The following is a 16,812-nucleotide window of genomic DNA, read 5'->3' as shown; positions in this document are numbered from 1 at the left end:
ATTATTTTCATTTTCTAACTTTCTTTCATTTTTTTATTATTATTTTATTTTTTACTAACACACACAAACAACTTTTACTGTTTTATTTACTTATTTAATGAAATGTATGAAATTGTTCTTAAGTAATTTATTTGTAGCTTTGGCAATATTGTTGTCTTACATTCATGCCAATAAAGCTGATTTGAATTTGAATTTGAGAAAATAAGGAAGCATCCCTATTTGCTCACTTTATTTTCTGAGTTGATCTGCAGGGTTTATCTGCAGCCCCCCTGGCTAACAATCAAGCAGGATGCTGCATCTTCTCTGTGGAATCCGTGCTGCTGACTAATATCCAGTACCAGAAGAGGTTTATTTTTACTCTCGCTTATATTCAACAGAAGTTGCAGAGCAGGTGCATATTAACCTGACCAGTGTAAATTTGAGTAATAATTGATGGTGGATTGTTTGACTCTCCATGTTTCAGACAGATCCAGGTGTGCTTTTGATCTAGCCTGTAACTGTTATGAATTCAGAGGGTGCAGAAAAAAACTAAGCCTTTGCGCTTACCGGATGATTACCCTGACATTCACAGAGGCACACATGCAAATAATGAATTTGGGGGAGAATATAATATATAATACAGGATATAATTACCAGTTTTGTGGTGTGTAGCAGTACAGTAATAGAACCTGTAGAGTAACTAATTACTGTTGGCAGGGAGTAATAAGTAAAATATAATATTTCTTTTGAAAAACATTATTATTAATAATTACATTTTTGGAGTAACAAGTCCAACGCTGAATCTGACTGCACCAGATTGTTTGTTATAGAGAACCATCTGAGAAGTCTATGTTGGAAGCTATTTTGAAAAGGACAGGCACTTTCAAAACTTACTTGGCAGTTGATTCGATGAAGCATCTGCCAATCACTGTTTACCAAGGACAAACTTATATCAATCATATCAACAAACCGTTTAATGTAGTCAAACTCTTTCTGAAGTCAGTCGGGAGAATCAGAAAGAAGAGGGAAAATATATTTTCCATAGAGAAAAGTCTTCAGTACTTCTTTCACTTCAGAAATACTCTCCAGTTCTAATATAACTTATGCTAGCAGCATCTACACTAACCTCCTTAGCAGCAGCCAATGTTGTTTAATGTGTCTTTTCACTGCATCACACCTAGAGCCCACCCCCTAGGTGCTAGTACTTCCCCAAAGGATGCTGATTGGTACCACTATAATTTGGCCACAAACTTGAAGCCTGGATAGAGTCATTTTGTGATCCCGCAAGTCCAGCTGCCTTGCTAGGTATCATATATGCACATCATTAGGCACTGTGATGGGATAAAATGACCTAAAGGACGTAGTTGCAGATTGCAAATTAATTTGCTTCACCCTTTCCAAGCACAAAGGAGAATCTATGGTGGCAGCAGAAAAAAACATTGACAGTATATATAATGGGCAGAGCTTCTGGGTCTGTAACAGGCAGCAAGTAAACATTTTGTCCTCAAGTTGATGTGTTAGAAGCAGGGAAAATGGGCAGCATAACGATTTTAACAACTTTGATGGCTGATGAAATTGTGATGGCTAGATGACTGAGTCAGAGCCTCTAAAAGTGGTTTAAGGTGCAAGCTTATTAATGCAAGTGGGGAGTGAAGGCTGGCCCGTGCGGTCCGATCCAACAGACGAGCTACTGTAGCCCATATTGCTGTAAATGTGTGTTATGGCTGATCGGTGTATTTTTCCAATTTAGAGTAAAATAGACAATAAAGCAGGGTATGCTTTATGATACACAAAACTTTACACAAACTGCTCTGTCTAGGGTCAGAGTTTGGTTTGGCCATTCTGGGCTACTGTAGAAACATGGCGTTCAACATTGCAGACTCCACAGAAGGTGACCCCTATCTGTAGATACAAAAGGCTTGTTCTATACTAACTAAAACACTATTCTTATTTTCTGGTGATTATACACTACTAAAAACCTAGCTATTAATATTATATTCCTAAATGTTACAAACTGGACCTTTTAGGACCTGGCTTAAAGGATCAGCAATATTCTAGATTTTGACTGTCAACAAAAGGAAAAGATCCAGACCAACAATAAATATATCTACTAACAAGTATTGTGTGTGTGGGTGTGTGTTTGTGTGTCTGTGTGTGTGTGTGTGTTTGTGTGTGTGTGTGTGTGTGTGTGTGTGTGTGTGTGTGTGTGTGTGTGTGTGTGTGTGTATCAAAGCCTGAAATATACCATACAGAACAGTTACAGTAACATACATCACTGAGCCACACTGTTACACTGGCTGACATGTTCTTTGATAGAGCACCAAATGTGCCTTATTCATCAGTGAAAATGTCTATTTTTATAGTTTGACTAACGTAACTAAGGTGTTTTAGAAAATTACTGAATCTTTAAAAAAAGAAAACCTATATTTGTGAGTTACATCTTCAGTAACAACGAACAGACTTACAGCTGAGAGACACAGGAAGTCTTAAAGTATTGAAAGACAGACTAACACATTGTTGGTTTTTGGGTCTTGGTTCATCAGCAGACTACATGATGAAAGATTCAAGTTGTTGTGTTTATTATAATGAGTTGAGATCACAAAATGCCCCATGTAATTTGTGTACACATTCAAATGTACTGTACATAAAAACATTTTGTATATTGTAGAACACAAATTACACAATTTTCTCCATTCAGAATGTCTCAAACTGAAGAAGTATGTGTGTGGGAAAAGAATAACAGATTCAGGCCAGTGGTGGTTTTGGGCATGGGCGAAGCGGGCAGCATTTTTTCATGACATGGGGGGTGGCACGACAAGCACTTAAAAAAAAAAATCCTCTGCGCCGCAAAGCAGTTTTCTGTTATCTATCTGCTCTATTATATCACTGTGTGGGGAATTGGCAAATTGGCGCCCCCTACAGCTGCAAGCGCCCCTGCTTGATGAAAAGGCGCCCTGCACAGAAGCTGTGTGAGAGGGGGAAGGGGGCGGGGGACAGTTATGGTGCGTTCGTTTTGTCTTGTAATCGCGACTTGCAGCTCAAGAGCGACGTCACATCCGTGTTTGAAAACGAGTAACCACGGATTTTTGCGTTCTGTTTGGCACACAACACGACGAGCTTGGTTGCAATAGGCAGTTTGGACGTTTCGTAACGTTTATAGTGATTATCTGGTTTACGGTTCACCCAACGCGGATTTCACATGTTCATTACATATTACACAATCATATCACACAGTTTGATATCTGAATATTCCGTTTTGATTAACGTTAACGTTACGCTACTGCTCTGCTTTCTGCTCAAGACTCGGCATTGTTGTCATAGCAACATGGAGCGTCTCTAGCCAATTTCAGCTGCACAAGCTACAAAATAAGTGTTAATTATTTAACACATAATAAGACTGTAGTGACATGCCTATAGGTAACAGTATACAGTGCTGTGTGTACGACTTCTTCATTTGGTTACAACAAAGACAAATGTGTTTAAAATAGTAGGAAACCACAATGTTTACTACGTGTGATGCTCGGAGTAGCCATCTTGGTAACTGAACTCGGGTCCTCTGAGTTCAGATGACTTAACGAGTCGTTTTATACGTCCTCCGGAGCGTTCTATTTGCAACTTCCGGTTCATAACTCAGGAAATCGACTCCCAGATCGAGTCGGGTGGATAAAACGAACGCACCATTAACCTCTTGGTCTCCCTAATGGAACAAACAAGGGGGGGAACGGGGGATCCACTGTAAGTCAGTCACACCTCGACTTTCTTCCAAATAACGCACATTTCATTCATAATATAATAAATACAGGCCTATAGTTCATTAACATTTTTGTTTTTCTGAATTGTGTGAAATGGCAAACAAAAATAGGTAATAGGCTCGAACGGGGGTCTGGCCCAGGGTGTCATTCAAGATAGAACCACCACTGATCCAGGCATTCACCTCTAAATGCCACAGGACTGAAAACAAAGTGCAACAGTGACCCCTGCAGGAAGAACTAAAGCATTACAACACATGCCCTGAATCCCCAGAACCAGCCATTTTTACACTTAACATGGAGCCAGCAAGAGAGCAGAGGAGAGGAGAGGAGAGGATTTACTGAAACACTGTAAACCAGATCCCTGTCACAAAATCATATGAGGGCAAAAAAAAAGTCAGCTCTCCGCAGAGTACTGCATCGGTTGGGTAACCCCGAAAAAAGTTATGTAACAGGTAAAAATGTAACTAAATGCAGGTGAGAAGAAAAATATGTGGCTTTTCTGGAGAAATCAGAAATGGAAATAAGTGTGCAGTTGTACTCTATATATCTACTCTATCTACTGTATCTGTAGCTTTAGCCACATGTACAACCCCTGAGTCCAGTTCCTGCATGTCAACCAGATGGAAACTTTGCAGACAGAGAAAAAAAGTTCACCAATGTGTGCACAAGCTTGCACAGCATTATGGGCCAGTTTGTGAAAGAAAAAGTTTAACTAAAGGGGAATGATTTACTTGTTTTAAAAGCTATTTTTGTTACTTTTAACTTGAAATCAACCAGTGACCAAATTACTACACTTTTTTATAAACAAGGTACAACCAGGTGAATACTTGATGCCTTTATATGAACTAAATAAACAAACAAGACCATCAGCAAGAGGACTGGCTATTTCAATATTATTCTTAATTCCTGCCATTTTGTCGGATTTGGTCCCCTTGAAATCAATTAAATAAAATTAAACTTGTTTACAGCCAGTACAAAGATGGTTTTGGTCTTTCCAGGTCATTCAAGTCAACTGTATGGTGGGTGAATTTGTATAGAACTCACCTCTTTAAATTATAGTAAGGCTTAAAGTGTGAATGAATGACTGGCAGCACTTTCTATGATCCTTGGTGCACTTTAATCCTGGACTCCTGAATTTATTGAATGAATATGCAAACCTTCATATATAAGTGGTTATTGCTTATTTCATCCTTCATGTAATATCACATCACATATATAAAACAACTGTTTTTTTGTGGAGCTAGATGAGTGTTATCAGGAAATGTTTCAAAGCAAAACAATTTGATGCTGTGCATTTGTCTCACAGGACACAGACAAATAAAGATGAATCAGCCCTGATGAGCTGTTATTGCAGTTGAAAAGATGTTCATGAAAATCAGACCTTAGTCTCTGTCCTGCAACCTGATTGTCTCCAAATCAAGTGGATCCCTCTGAATGTTGCCAAAGTTCTCTAACAAACATTAATTCCATTAGTACAATAATAGTCATGTCATACTTGCTTCCACTGTCTCACACATTCACAATTTTCTTCCAGTTCCTTTTACCTTGTGCTTTCTACTTTATTTTGAAATCTTTCAACAAAATCTTCAACCTCAATGAACTGTGTCCATTTGGAGGAGGAGGAAACATCAATGAGATACACATGCTGTTACCACAGTTCAACCAGCTTCCACATTTTTTTAAACTATGGGATCAGATTAACATAATTGACATAAAATATGGACATCGTGTCTCCACCTCCTACCACTGAACAAAAATGAAGCCAAAATAACCCAGAAACGGATGCCCGGTTAGCACAGTCGGTAGAGCTGGCGACCCATGTGTGGAGTTGCTGCAGCGGCCCGGGTTCGAATCCGGCCTGCAGCCCTTTGCTGCATGTCATCCCCTCTCTCTCTGCCACCCTTTCCTATCTATCTTCAGCTGTCACTATTAATAAAAAAAATTAAAAATATCCCCGATACAGCTGCTGCTATCTTTCGCCATTGGGAGCCAGAGTCTGTCTAGTGGTGTTTGATGTTGATGCAGCTATATTAAGACTCTGCCCATACACCTGTCCAATTCAACATGCAGGGCTTTGCTGTCATGATCATTTGGCCCACGTCCCCAACATCTTGTAACTGTAATACCATTCCTTATTATTTCTTATTTATTTTACTGGATTCATTATATTTGAACTAGGTACAGTATACTGTATCTCAATGAGATGTAATGTTATCACAGCATGACCAGTTATCCATGGAATAAGAAAAATACATGGAAACTCAAGCATTGTCAGTGGACCACTTGAGAAAGGGTTTAAGTTGTGTTGTGTTGTGTAGTGATGATGATGATGATGATGATGATGATGATGATGATGATTTACTTCCAGTATGATGGAAACCATCAGCTGGTGAATGATGAAGGTTATGAAAAACTTACTTGTGCACAGCAGAGCAGCAAAGGCATGAATGGCTGCCCTGGAAAAGGAACAGAGGTAGTAGTTAGTGTTTCACTATTATTTCAGACTTCAAATTGAATTTATCATTTAGTCAGTGAGATGTGTGTATCTGCTTGTGGAGCTGTCATATCATCTTTAAACTTCCTAAATAATATACTGTGATGACTCAAAGCCAAAGTTTGGAAGCAGTTTAAATCATCCCTTCTGTCAACATCTCTTTTTGTCCCGCTTTCCTAAATTTCCTGTTCCAGTCTTTTCCTCTTCCTTTATTTTTTTCCCCCCTTACTATTATTACTATAAGGGAAATAAGAAAACACCTTGGGATATCATATTTGTAGGATGTTGTGCATATAACAAGTGACAATCATTACACATACACTACATAAACACAGACAAATTGTGTATATTTTACTTATAAATGTTAATCTTTTCTTTCCTGGTATGTCTTATGTTTGGTATTTATGTTGATCTTAAAGTTTAATATATGTTTTTTTAATGTGTTGATTTGTTTCAACTAACGTTTTCTCAGTGTGGGCCCTTGGAAGACTAGCTGTGCTTTAGGGCACAGCTAATGGGGATCCAAAATAAATAAACAAACAGCCAGTCAGCCAGCGGGAAGATGATGTGGACAGGTGTGAGGTTTAGGATACGGCTGCCATATTTCCTGGGAGCACATCAAACATATATATATATATATATTCCCTGAGGTAAGATGCACACCAAACCACCTAACCAATGATCAAGCTATGCCATTTGGGGTGGAGAGGGCTGGGTTGCATCAAAACAAATGTAGTGACTTAATGGGTGTATACATCATGGGACATATTCCTAGATACCCGTGAGAACACTCAACAGCTTAACACTGTGGTGACAGATATATACACGTTTGTGTGGAAAATGTTATAAGCAGGGAAATAAGAATATTCCAAAGGAAGCGCTAAGGAAGAAAAGGCAAGCCTTTCAGCAGGGTAAAGAACACAGGTTAGAGTTATACAAAACGGCATTTCAACATGGCAGACTCCATGGAAGGCGACCCATGCCAACTGTACATATATGTACAACATCTCTTTCTAAGGTAACAAAAATATAATTCCTATATTTAGGTGATTATACACCAATGAAAACACACCATGAATATTATATTCCATTTCTACCAAAAGAGCCTCCTCAATGGACCTTTAAGAAAAGTGTATTACACAAGCATCCTAGCTTCCCAAAATCTTTAATCTGTATAGTAGCTCTTTTATTGCTTTATACAACCAACAAAATGTCAACAGGTTCAACTCACTCTCTCTCTTTAATTTCTCAAAAATATAATCTTTCAATTTCTCTACAGACATTACCAACAAATCTAACTCATCTGTCTTAAAGTTAGGTGCCATGTCATGTTGTTTAGCTCGGAAAAATCTGAAAAGTAGCATATATGCTATATGTAGCTAAAAGGCAACAGACATAAAAAATTAATAAGCAATGTTGAATGGAATATTTAAGATTTCCTAATCTGAGATAAGATAGGACTCCTAAAGTTGGTAAGGATTTGCTTCTGTAATACCAAATTGGGGAAAATCCTATCTCAGACTGTAACTTTATTCTGACTTACTGTATAATCAGTTTGGTTTGGTTCGGACACAAAAACTACCTAGTTGGTTTAAGGAAAGATCATGTCTGGGTTAAAATAAGTATGTTACATAAGTCATTATGTAAATGACTTAACATAACATAAGTGACTCTACATACTGTGGCTCAGAAAGTAGAGCGGGTCTTCCACCAATCAGAGAGTTAGCATTTCGATTGCTGGCTCCTTCCACTGTATGTTGAAGTGTTGTTGTTGAAGCAAGACATTGAAACCCAAATGAAGCCCCTGAAGCTGTAGTGTAAAGCACTTTGAGTGGCCAGAGGACTAGAAAGGTGCTATATAAGTGCAATCCAATGACTATTTACATACTTAACACCTTAAGTCACTTCAAATGTTAAAGAGTTCGGTCTAGACCTGCTCTATTTGAAAAGTGTCCTGAGATAACTTCTGTTATGAATTGGCGCTATACAAATAAAATTGAAATTGAAATTGAAAATAAACTTACAAAAAAAATTTCATACATTTTATATGCTCTCTTCTTAATCCTTTGCTTGCATATGTGGGACCTTTGACGTCTTCCATTATTTTGTGCCAAACAAAATTAATTAATTTGTTTGTATTTTAATTATTTATGAGGGTAGTGACTGCTCCAGTCATAATTGCTACGGCCACTAGAGGTCGCCGCCTCACAATAAATGTCAATATGGGTTGTACAAAGCTGCTTGCAGAATCACCATATACATGACATTTCTCTGCTACAGTACAAATTGGACAGGTCTGCTTGCAGTGACAGAAGCGCTTGACACTTCTAGCACGAACTCCCTCTCCTCTGCCCTCATACACGAAGACCTGCTTGCATTCCAAACTGTGAACCACCAGATCCTCTTCTCCTCTCACAGCTGGTGAGTGTGAGGCAGCAAGGAGTAAGACCCAAATGCAGACAGAAACAGTACAGGAATTTAATGACAAAAAATAGTGTTACATGAGTTTAGTGCCATGTGTAGAAAAAGTTTAGAAGCTAGAAAGCAAGGCATGGAACCAACAAAGCAACAAACTGACAAAGGAACGAAGGATCTGGGCTGGTATATGTGTAATGAGTGGCAGGTCATGGAATGAGGTGCAGGTAGGTGAGGGGAATGAGGTGATTGAAGAGCTGATGTGAATGGAAGGATCTGGAATAGAAGGAGAAAAGTAATTTAAAAAAGGGGATCAGGTGGACAACAAACGAATAATGGTGAAGGCACCTGGGAAAGTGCCGGCGGAAGAGAGGAACATAGAGGCAGGCATCGTGATCCAATAACCTGCTAAATATTTTTTCAAAGTGCCTGTAAAAAGACATACGGTACCACATGTAAGAACTAAATTCACAACCTAATTTTATAAGAATGTCCCTCCACCTGATTTTCATCTGTGTTTTTATAGGCTCCTGTCCTGCTTTTGAGGTAGTAAGGCCAACATTTTAAGCATGTCACTTTAAAATAGAAGAGGAGAGAAGGATTCAATGGATGTGAGATATTTGAAGAGACATGGTATAATGATTTACTGCTGGATGCAGCAACGTTTAACATGATGTTGGATTGTGGTTGACAGGCATGTGACTGACAGAGTGTATTTTAGTTTTCCCTCACAGAGATCACTATAGTTGTTGGGACTGGTCTCTGCTCACCATGATCACCAGGGAAACAAAATGTATTGCCAAAAGTAATATTTATAGTAAGGGTTCAATGGTACATATATCTGTCCCGAGTCGTTCACACAAGACGTTTGGTCGGTTCGCTCTGTGACCAGAACAGTTACTGCTAAAATAGTATAATAGTACATGTCTACTAATTGCACATGTAGAATAGAAATTCTAGAGCTTGAATATGACCCAGAAAGTTTTGGCAGTGCACCAATTGCTGTTTATCAGCTGTAGCATGACAGCCGCCTTGGCCAGGGTAGTTAAGCTCAATGAGTTGTGATTAGTGTCGAACTGTGTGATGCATTGTTCAGCTCAAGTCGGGTATGTCTGTGGAAACACTTCAAACATGTCATTATGACGGCATCACGCAAATGTGTCGATTAGCGGAACAAGACAACAACAGCTGTGGCCTCACAATCAAGACTGGGGCAGGGCCTTTCTGTGTGTTCTGTGTTCTCCCTGTGTTTGCATTTTCTACCATGTAAAAAAACATGTATGTTAAGCTAATTTTTCCAGTCAGTGCCCTTAGGTACTGGCTCAGATCTGGAGTCTCTCAAAATAAATGTTATTTTTTCAGGGATGCAGCCATTGGGATATTCTGGGTCAATGGCATTACAATGTCCCTTTGTGCTAAGGAAACAAAAGATTCTACAAAGACAAGCGCCTCTGCTTTTGCTTTATTGTAGCTCAGTCTATTTCTCATCTAATCCAAAATGTGACACAATATTGTGAGTTTTCCCTGCTGTATTAAAAATGCACCGACCTGTACATTTTGTGTACCGTTGCACCCCTAATTTATAGACTACAGTTCAATATGTGGTTTCCAAATAGAGAGATACCTGGAAAACCACAAATCAAAATTGAAAATTTGAGTAACGCATCATGAGGCAGTACAGGGGAAATGAGCATCCTTGCAATACAAATGTCCAAGTCAAATATCTCCTTCAGTCTACAGTAGCTCACACCTGCAACAATCTGAAGAGGATAGTAGGTACCGCAGTGTTTAGTGGTCTGACAGGAGTGAGTGATGAATTGCTGCTGACAGGTGAGAATAGATGGACAGATTCAAATTGTACAGCTTCAGACAGTCTGACTTTACAGCTTTAAAATTGTGGACAGCAGCCAACCAGCATATCTAATGGTCGCCATATCACAGCTATAATTGTTTAAATCAGTGTGAGAGACATGTCTAACTGCTTCTCACACTTAAGGGAAATTGCATATCTCCTGCCTCGTTGCTCTCATTATATCACAGGAATTCACAACTGCCAGTTCTATCAAATTATCCAAAGTAGCAGCTGGTTTTGAAATCTGGAATCCCAGAATCTTCTAATTGTGTTAAAACAATTAACAGCAGGTTCCTGCATAGAAATGATACAGAAAACTCACCCTGAGGGCATTCAATTTGTGATGTCAGAGCATCCAATTCCCTCACACTACCGGGGAGTTTCATGTTCACTAGTGGTTTATCACGGGCTGGTATGCCTGGCATTGAGCCAGGTCAAGAGGGCGGTACTCCTGGTGCTCTTGGTATGCTTCATTGGGTATACTGGAGGATGCTGGCTATTTGAGCCAAATGCCATCAGTTCTGACAGAGACAGATGGGAAGAGGATATACGATCCAAGAGGAGAAGGATGGTGGCTTAAATAAGAGTCTATGCATGAGTTCTGGAGAAATGATGATGTGTTGAGACAAATGATATGTTAATATACTGGAATGATGTTTCCCTGTAAATTTAAATACTGTCATGCAGTTTGTGCATGGAGATGCTGCACATTTCACAGATCTGGCTTTACTAAAACAGTGACCCACAGTTTCATAGCGCCTAATTGATATCAAACTAGGCATCCCCACTAGTAGAGCCATTATAATACAGTCAATAAACAAAACAAATAAAAGCCTTAGCAAAAACAATAAAATATTTGCCATCAGGGTGGTGGAAGTGGAATAATAAATAGGCCAGCAAATTTCACTGTAGCCTCCCCATTACATTTTGATATTCTTGTATAATAGTGGGAATTTTGTGGGAAATCAGCCTTAACCAAAACCTCAGATACTGATATCTCTATGGACCACCAATATCCACAGCTCACATCAGGGAGCAGCAAATGGGTTTTGTGATGTCTTGTTTATAACCACAATTAATCATTCTAATGCAGTCGTGACAGAATAATTTGTATTTGCTATTTTCTGCACAAATGCAATTATCCTATTTGGTGCTGCTCCAACAATACAATTGAAGACATTTGCATCTGAAACCATCACTGACTCCCATTTGAAATGAATAAAAGGTGAACCAGGCCAAGACATTATAGAGCTAGATTTACCTTGACCTTGCCTAGTCAACCAGATGCTTAATTATAGCTACACAAACTGCCAAATTATAAATAAACAAGTCAGTGACCCATCAGTGTGCTCTGGTTCTAAGGAAAGGATTTTATTTCATGTTGTGGGTCAGCCAGGGACCATAACCTTAGTCAACTATCACTCACTTGCAAATTAGCTGACATTTCTAAGTCAAGGCTAGTAGAGCCTTTCCACTTTTGGCCCTGTAGAGTCAAAACATGCTGTGCTGATTTGTGTTGCCATTACGCATTAAACGTGCTGAGTTGTGCAGAGCTCTCTGGAGTTGGGCCAAAGTGAAAGTGTACTTTCAGATATCTGCTTTATTTAACTGTCCCATGCTCACTTTCAGCTGTATAGGAGTCCTGTTAATTTACTGCTGATGAAAACCCAGTATTTCCTGATTTTGCTGCTTCCTGCTACAAGCTTTTGTATAAGCAGATAATTTACAGGAAATTAAATGTGTTCACTAAAAAAGCAAAGCTTAGTTCACGGCTATTCTTCTATAAAAACAAGTCTACATATTGTAGAGATGAAGGTGGCTTTGTTTGTTTGGGCTTTAAAACACAACTGCTCTCTCTGCCTGTATACACACATTCTTGTTGTAATGTAGATGCTGCTGTGATGGGCTGGTGCACCGAGTCATACAGTCATATAGTATAGCCAAGCCAGCACATGTGTATGGAAAAGGGGGCTAGTTTATAGGTGTTTCTTGAATGTGTTAGGGTTAGATATGGGGATGTAAGCGCACAAAACCTAGGTATACATACTTGATTGTGTGCAGATGTTTGGTGGTATACTGAGGGATGAGGCAGTAGATGACATCCAGTCCCTGGTTTTCTCCTATCAGGTTTGCAGTAGAAACTGAAAGTAGAACACAAACTAAAAACATGAATCCCATCACAAAGTAAAGTACACAGTTGTTGAGTTACTGAGTTTAAACATAGGTGCCCTGCCACGGACAACTAGAGTGATCTGAAACCCGCAAGTTTGAGTTTTCTTATGGTTTTAACAAAAAAATTTAATAAATGTAGTTTAGTTAAAATAAGTTATGAAATAAATGTCAAAACATAGTATTGACATCATTTACCTTCTAACAGTAATAATTCAGTTTTACTCTGGACAGCGTTAACAGGGAATGCTTTTATTTTTATCTACTTGATCAGTGTCATGAACAGCAGCATATTGGTGAGTAAAGTCATTATTCAAACCTTTCACTAGATGATCCGCAAGGCCAGTGACGCTGTGGGAGTGGAGCTAGACTCTTTGACAGCAGTGTCAGAGAGGAGGATGCTGTCCAAGATTCATACCATCTTGGACAATGTCTCCCACCCACTCCACAATGAACTGGTCAAACACAGGAGTACTATCAGCGCAAGACTCATTCTGCTTAGATGCACCACAGAGCGGCACAGGAAGTCATTCCTGCCGGTGACCATCAAACTGTACAACTCCTTCCTCGGAGTGTCCAAACTCTGAGTCATTAGTCATCAAACTGGTGCTGTTAATGTGAAATAAGTCGATCAAGTGCAATACCTGGGTCAAGCAACACTGTGGAATATGTTTACACTTACAGTTAGATTTACATTTACTTTACTACTATTATTTTATTATATCTCTTAGGCTCTTATTATATTTCTATTTTTCATTTTTATTTTATTTTTTACTTTTACTATATGTATATACCTATACATTAATTTCTATTCTATTATATTGTGTTGGATATTTTATATAAGTACTATTCCTTAACGCTGTGTGAGTGGAACAACAACTGTAGCAAACAAATTTCCCCCTGGGAATCAATAAAGTATTTTTTTTTTTTTTTTTTTACTTATTATTTGTTTTCTTTTAGTAACATACACATATGTGCCAGCTGGGCACAAAACTACAACATAACATAACATGACGAGGGGAGGATTTGTGCATTAAGTAAAACAGCAGTCAACATAAGCACATCATACATAAAAATATAAAGATGCTGCTTGAAAATAGGGAAAAAACATTTCTTATTAGAAGGATTCTACCTTATCTTTGCGATCTATATGAAATCAGGTCTTACAGTTAACACATAGCTGAGCCATTTTGACCAGTTCTCTTCAAAAATAGCAGTTTGGGTCCTTAGTTTGAATGTAATTTTCTCCATAACATATATATTATAAATTATATCAATCCACTCATTTATTGTTGGTTTGTCCTCTTAAGCCATTTTCTGGTCAAAGCCTTTTTACACCCCACTAACAACACACTCAAAAGGTATTTGTCCCGCTTTGTATATTCAAAACCATCCAGATCACACAGGTACATGACTTTGAAATTTAAAACATTTAAAAACATTTAATAAAGTGTTTCTGATTCTGATTCTGACATAGCTGCTTCCAGTTTCCCTAGAAAACCCAACCACATTTTGGCCCTGCCTCATCACAACACAGCACAAGTCCCCTACTGTAAGCAACAAGGATAATAGGAAACCTTGTGCTGAGAATGGAAAATAAATAGTACAAAACTTTGGGAGAAAGGAACATAAATTGTTTTGAGTAGTGAGAGTGTGTGTGTTAGTACCTGATGAAGAGAGGACTTGGATGACCCAGAGGCAGGCTGCAGCTCTCCTGGCATGGTTGATGTTTTGTTTGAGCAGATTCAGAGTCAGCAGCACAGCTCCAGCCTCCTCTGCTTTCATACCTATACGGCGGTCTGTAGAAACACAGATATACACAAATATTCATCATTCTTGAATCTGTTTATCTGGTTGAAATGCTTTTGTTAAGCATTTAAACAAATGTTTTTGCATTTGAAGTTTGCATTGTGTGTAGTTTTTACAGCTCTTCATTGATCCACTTCACCTATGTGTGGCTCTTTTGGCTTACAAACACACATATCGGTAATTACTCATGTACTAACTTTGCACACATCAATTTAAAAATATATTTTGTCAAGAAACACAAATGTATGATCACTGTGGCGGCTGCATCAGCTGTTAATATTTCTTTGTTTACATTTTACACACAGACCTTTTTCTAAAACAACACTACATAGTCTTTTGTGTTCACATATAATGGTATAAAAAATTTTTGACTGACAGTTTTTTGAGATTATGAATAAGCAGAATATCTCTCTACTGTCAGAGATAGAAAGCAGAGACAGATCCTAACCAAGTACAGGCTCAGTGACCACAAACTGGCAATCGAAACAGGAAGACACAGAAAATCATGGCAACCAAAAGAAAACAGAAAATGTGGTCACTGTTCAACAGGTGAGGTTGAGACAGAGATGCACTTTCTCCTACATGTACAAAATTAAATAATACAAGAAAAATGTATTTGAACAAGTTCAGCTCTTTGATACCAGATTTTAAAGAGCTGAACGACCTCTCCAAATTAAAAATATTCCTCGGAGAAGGAGAGCGGGCACACCTTGCTGCCCAGTATATATTAACATGCCACAACCTGAGGGACAGTGAGTGATTGAGGCACTCGCACACACAGACACACACAGACACACACACACACACACACACACACACACACACTGTATATAACTAATAGAATGTTCATAATGCATATATCTTTGATTTATTGTATTGTATTTGAATACTTTGCTTTGGCAATATTGTTTTTAAAAAAAACTTTCATGCCAATAAAGTCCATTTTGAATTTGAATTGAATTGAATAATACAGGGCTAGTGGGTAAAATGTAAGTGCTCGATTAATGACATGATGGTACACATTCTTGTACAGTAGGCACCTTTAAGCTGTTTTTGACCGGCTATTAAATCCAGAGAAGAAGATGGCACACAGGTCTGTTTGGATATGTTGTGTTTTGATGAAGCCTTCGATTTTATATTGCTTTGTTGACCTCATTTGCGTTTAGGCTGTAACTTCTGTAGCTTATTTTTCTAGTGAGTTATATTAGGATTTATCTACTTTTACCATTTGATATCAAATTTGTAAGCCTTATTAAAGCAATTTTTACTTTTTCACCTTTGTCCTTTTGTCTTTTTTTGCTTGGTCCCTGACAATCACAAACAACCAATGCAAGCAGCCATTAAGGAGCTGAGGTGGTTCAAGCATGTGAGAAGGAAGCTTCTTGGGCACCTTCCTTTGAAGGTTTTCCAGACACATCCAACTGGGAGGAGACCATGAAATAGACCCAGAAGGCCAACAACAATCCCAATTTCCACACTCATGGAATCACAGACTCTGAGATACGTTCCCAGTAAGTCCGCAAGGGTTTAAGGGCTGTCCAAATGTCAAATCATCGCATGAGGGCTCTCCCGGAGACATTTTGAGCATTGTATCCACACTATCCTCCATAAGCCAGCATTTCTGGAGATCTTGCTTGAGGGAATTATCCACAGTTCATAGCATTGTGATATTATGGGCTGATTTTTGTTTCAGTAGAAACTGAATTTGAATTGCTCAACTTGAACAATTGCATTAAAAAACTGAATTTGAATTGCATAATTTGAATTTGTATTGTTAAACTTGAATAACTGTATTGAAAAACTGACTCTGAATAGCATAATTTGAATTTGAATTTATTAGTTTGAAACTGAATTTGAGCCTCACTAAAAATTCAACTTTTTATGTACTTTCAAATTCAGTTCTCTCAATTCAAATTCAGTTCTCAAAATTCAAATTCAGTTCTCTCAATTCAAATTCAGTTCTCTAAATTCAAATTCAGTTCTCAAAATTCAAATTCAGTTCTCTCAATTCAAATTCAGTTCTCTAAATTCAGTTTCAGTTCTCTCAATTCAATTTCAGTTATCTAAATTCAAATTCAGTTCTCTAAATTCAGTTTCAGTTCTCTCAATTCAATTTCAGTTATCTAAATTCAATTTCAGTTCTCTAAATCCAATTTCAGTTCTCTCAATTCAATTTCAGTTCTCTCAATTCAAATTCAGTTCTCTCAATTCAATTTCAGTTCTCTCAATTCAAATTTGGTTCTCTCAATTCAATTTCAAACCAGGGTCACAGACGGGTCAAGGTGTTCAGTAAGAGCAATCGAGTGCAGATGCACGGAGCTCCTTTTGGCTAAGCAGTACGT

General features: G+C 38.2%; 1 protein-coding gene and 1 long non-coding RNA gene across 3 annotated transcripts in view; one reads left to right on the top strand and one right to left on the bottom strand.

Moving 5' to 3' along the window:
• LOC127353683 (cytosolic carboxypeptidase 4) overlaps positions 1-16,812 on the bottom strand; it is a 194,130-nt gene that overhangs the window by 138,902 nt on the left and 38,416 nt on the right. For both annotated transcript variants that reach the window (XM_051383150.1, XM_051383151.1), the window contains exons 5-7: positions 14,329-14,460; positions 12,540-12,633; positions 6,150-6,187 (exon numbers count right to left, since the gene is read on the bottom strand). In XM_051383150.1, coding sequence (XP_051239110.1) covers positions 6,150-6,187; positions 12,540-12,633; positions 14,329-14,460 — 264 coding nt within the window. The remainder of the gene's footprint in view (positions 1-6,149; positions 6,188-12,539; positions 12,634-14,328; positions 14,461-16,812) is intronic.
• Positions 1-16,812, top strand: part of LOC127353806 (uncharacterized) — a 102,068-nt gene that overhangs the window by 71,438 nt on the left and 13,818 nt on the right. The window lies entirely within an intron of this gene.

This window comes from Dicentrarchus labrax, unplaced genomic scaffold, assembly GCF_905237075.1.
Source record: "Dicentrarchus labrax unplaced genomic scaffold, dlabrax2021, whole genome shotgun sequence".
Taxonomy (NCBI): domain Eukaryota; kingdom Metazoa; phylum Chordata; class Actinopteri; family Moronidae; genus Dicentrarchus; species Dicentrarchus labrax.
This window is presented reverse-complemented; position numbering and strand designations above follow the sequence as displayed.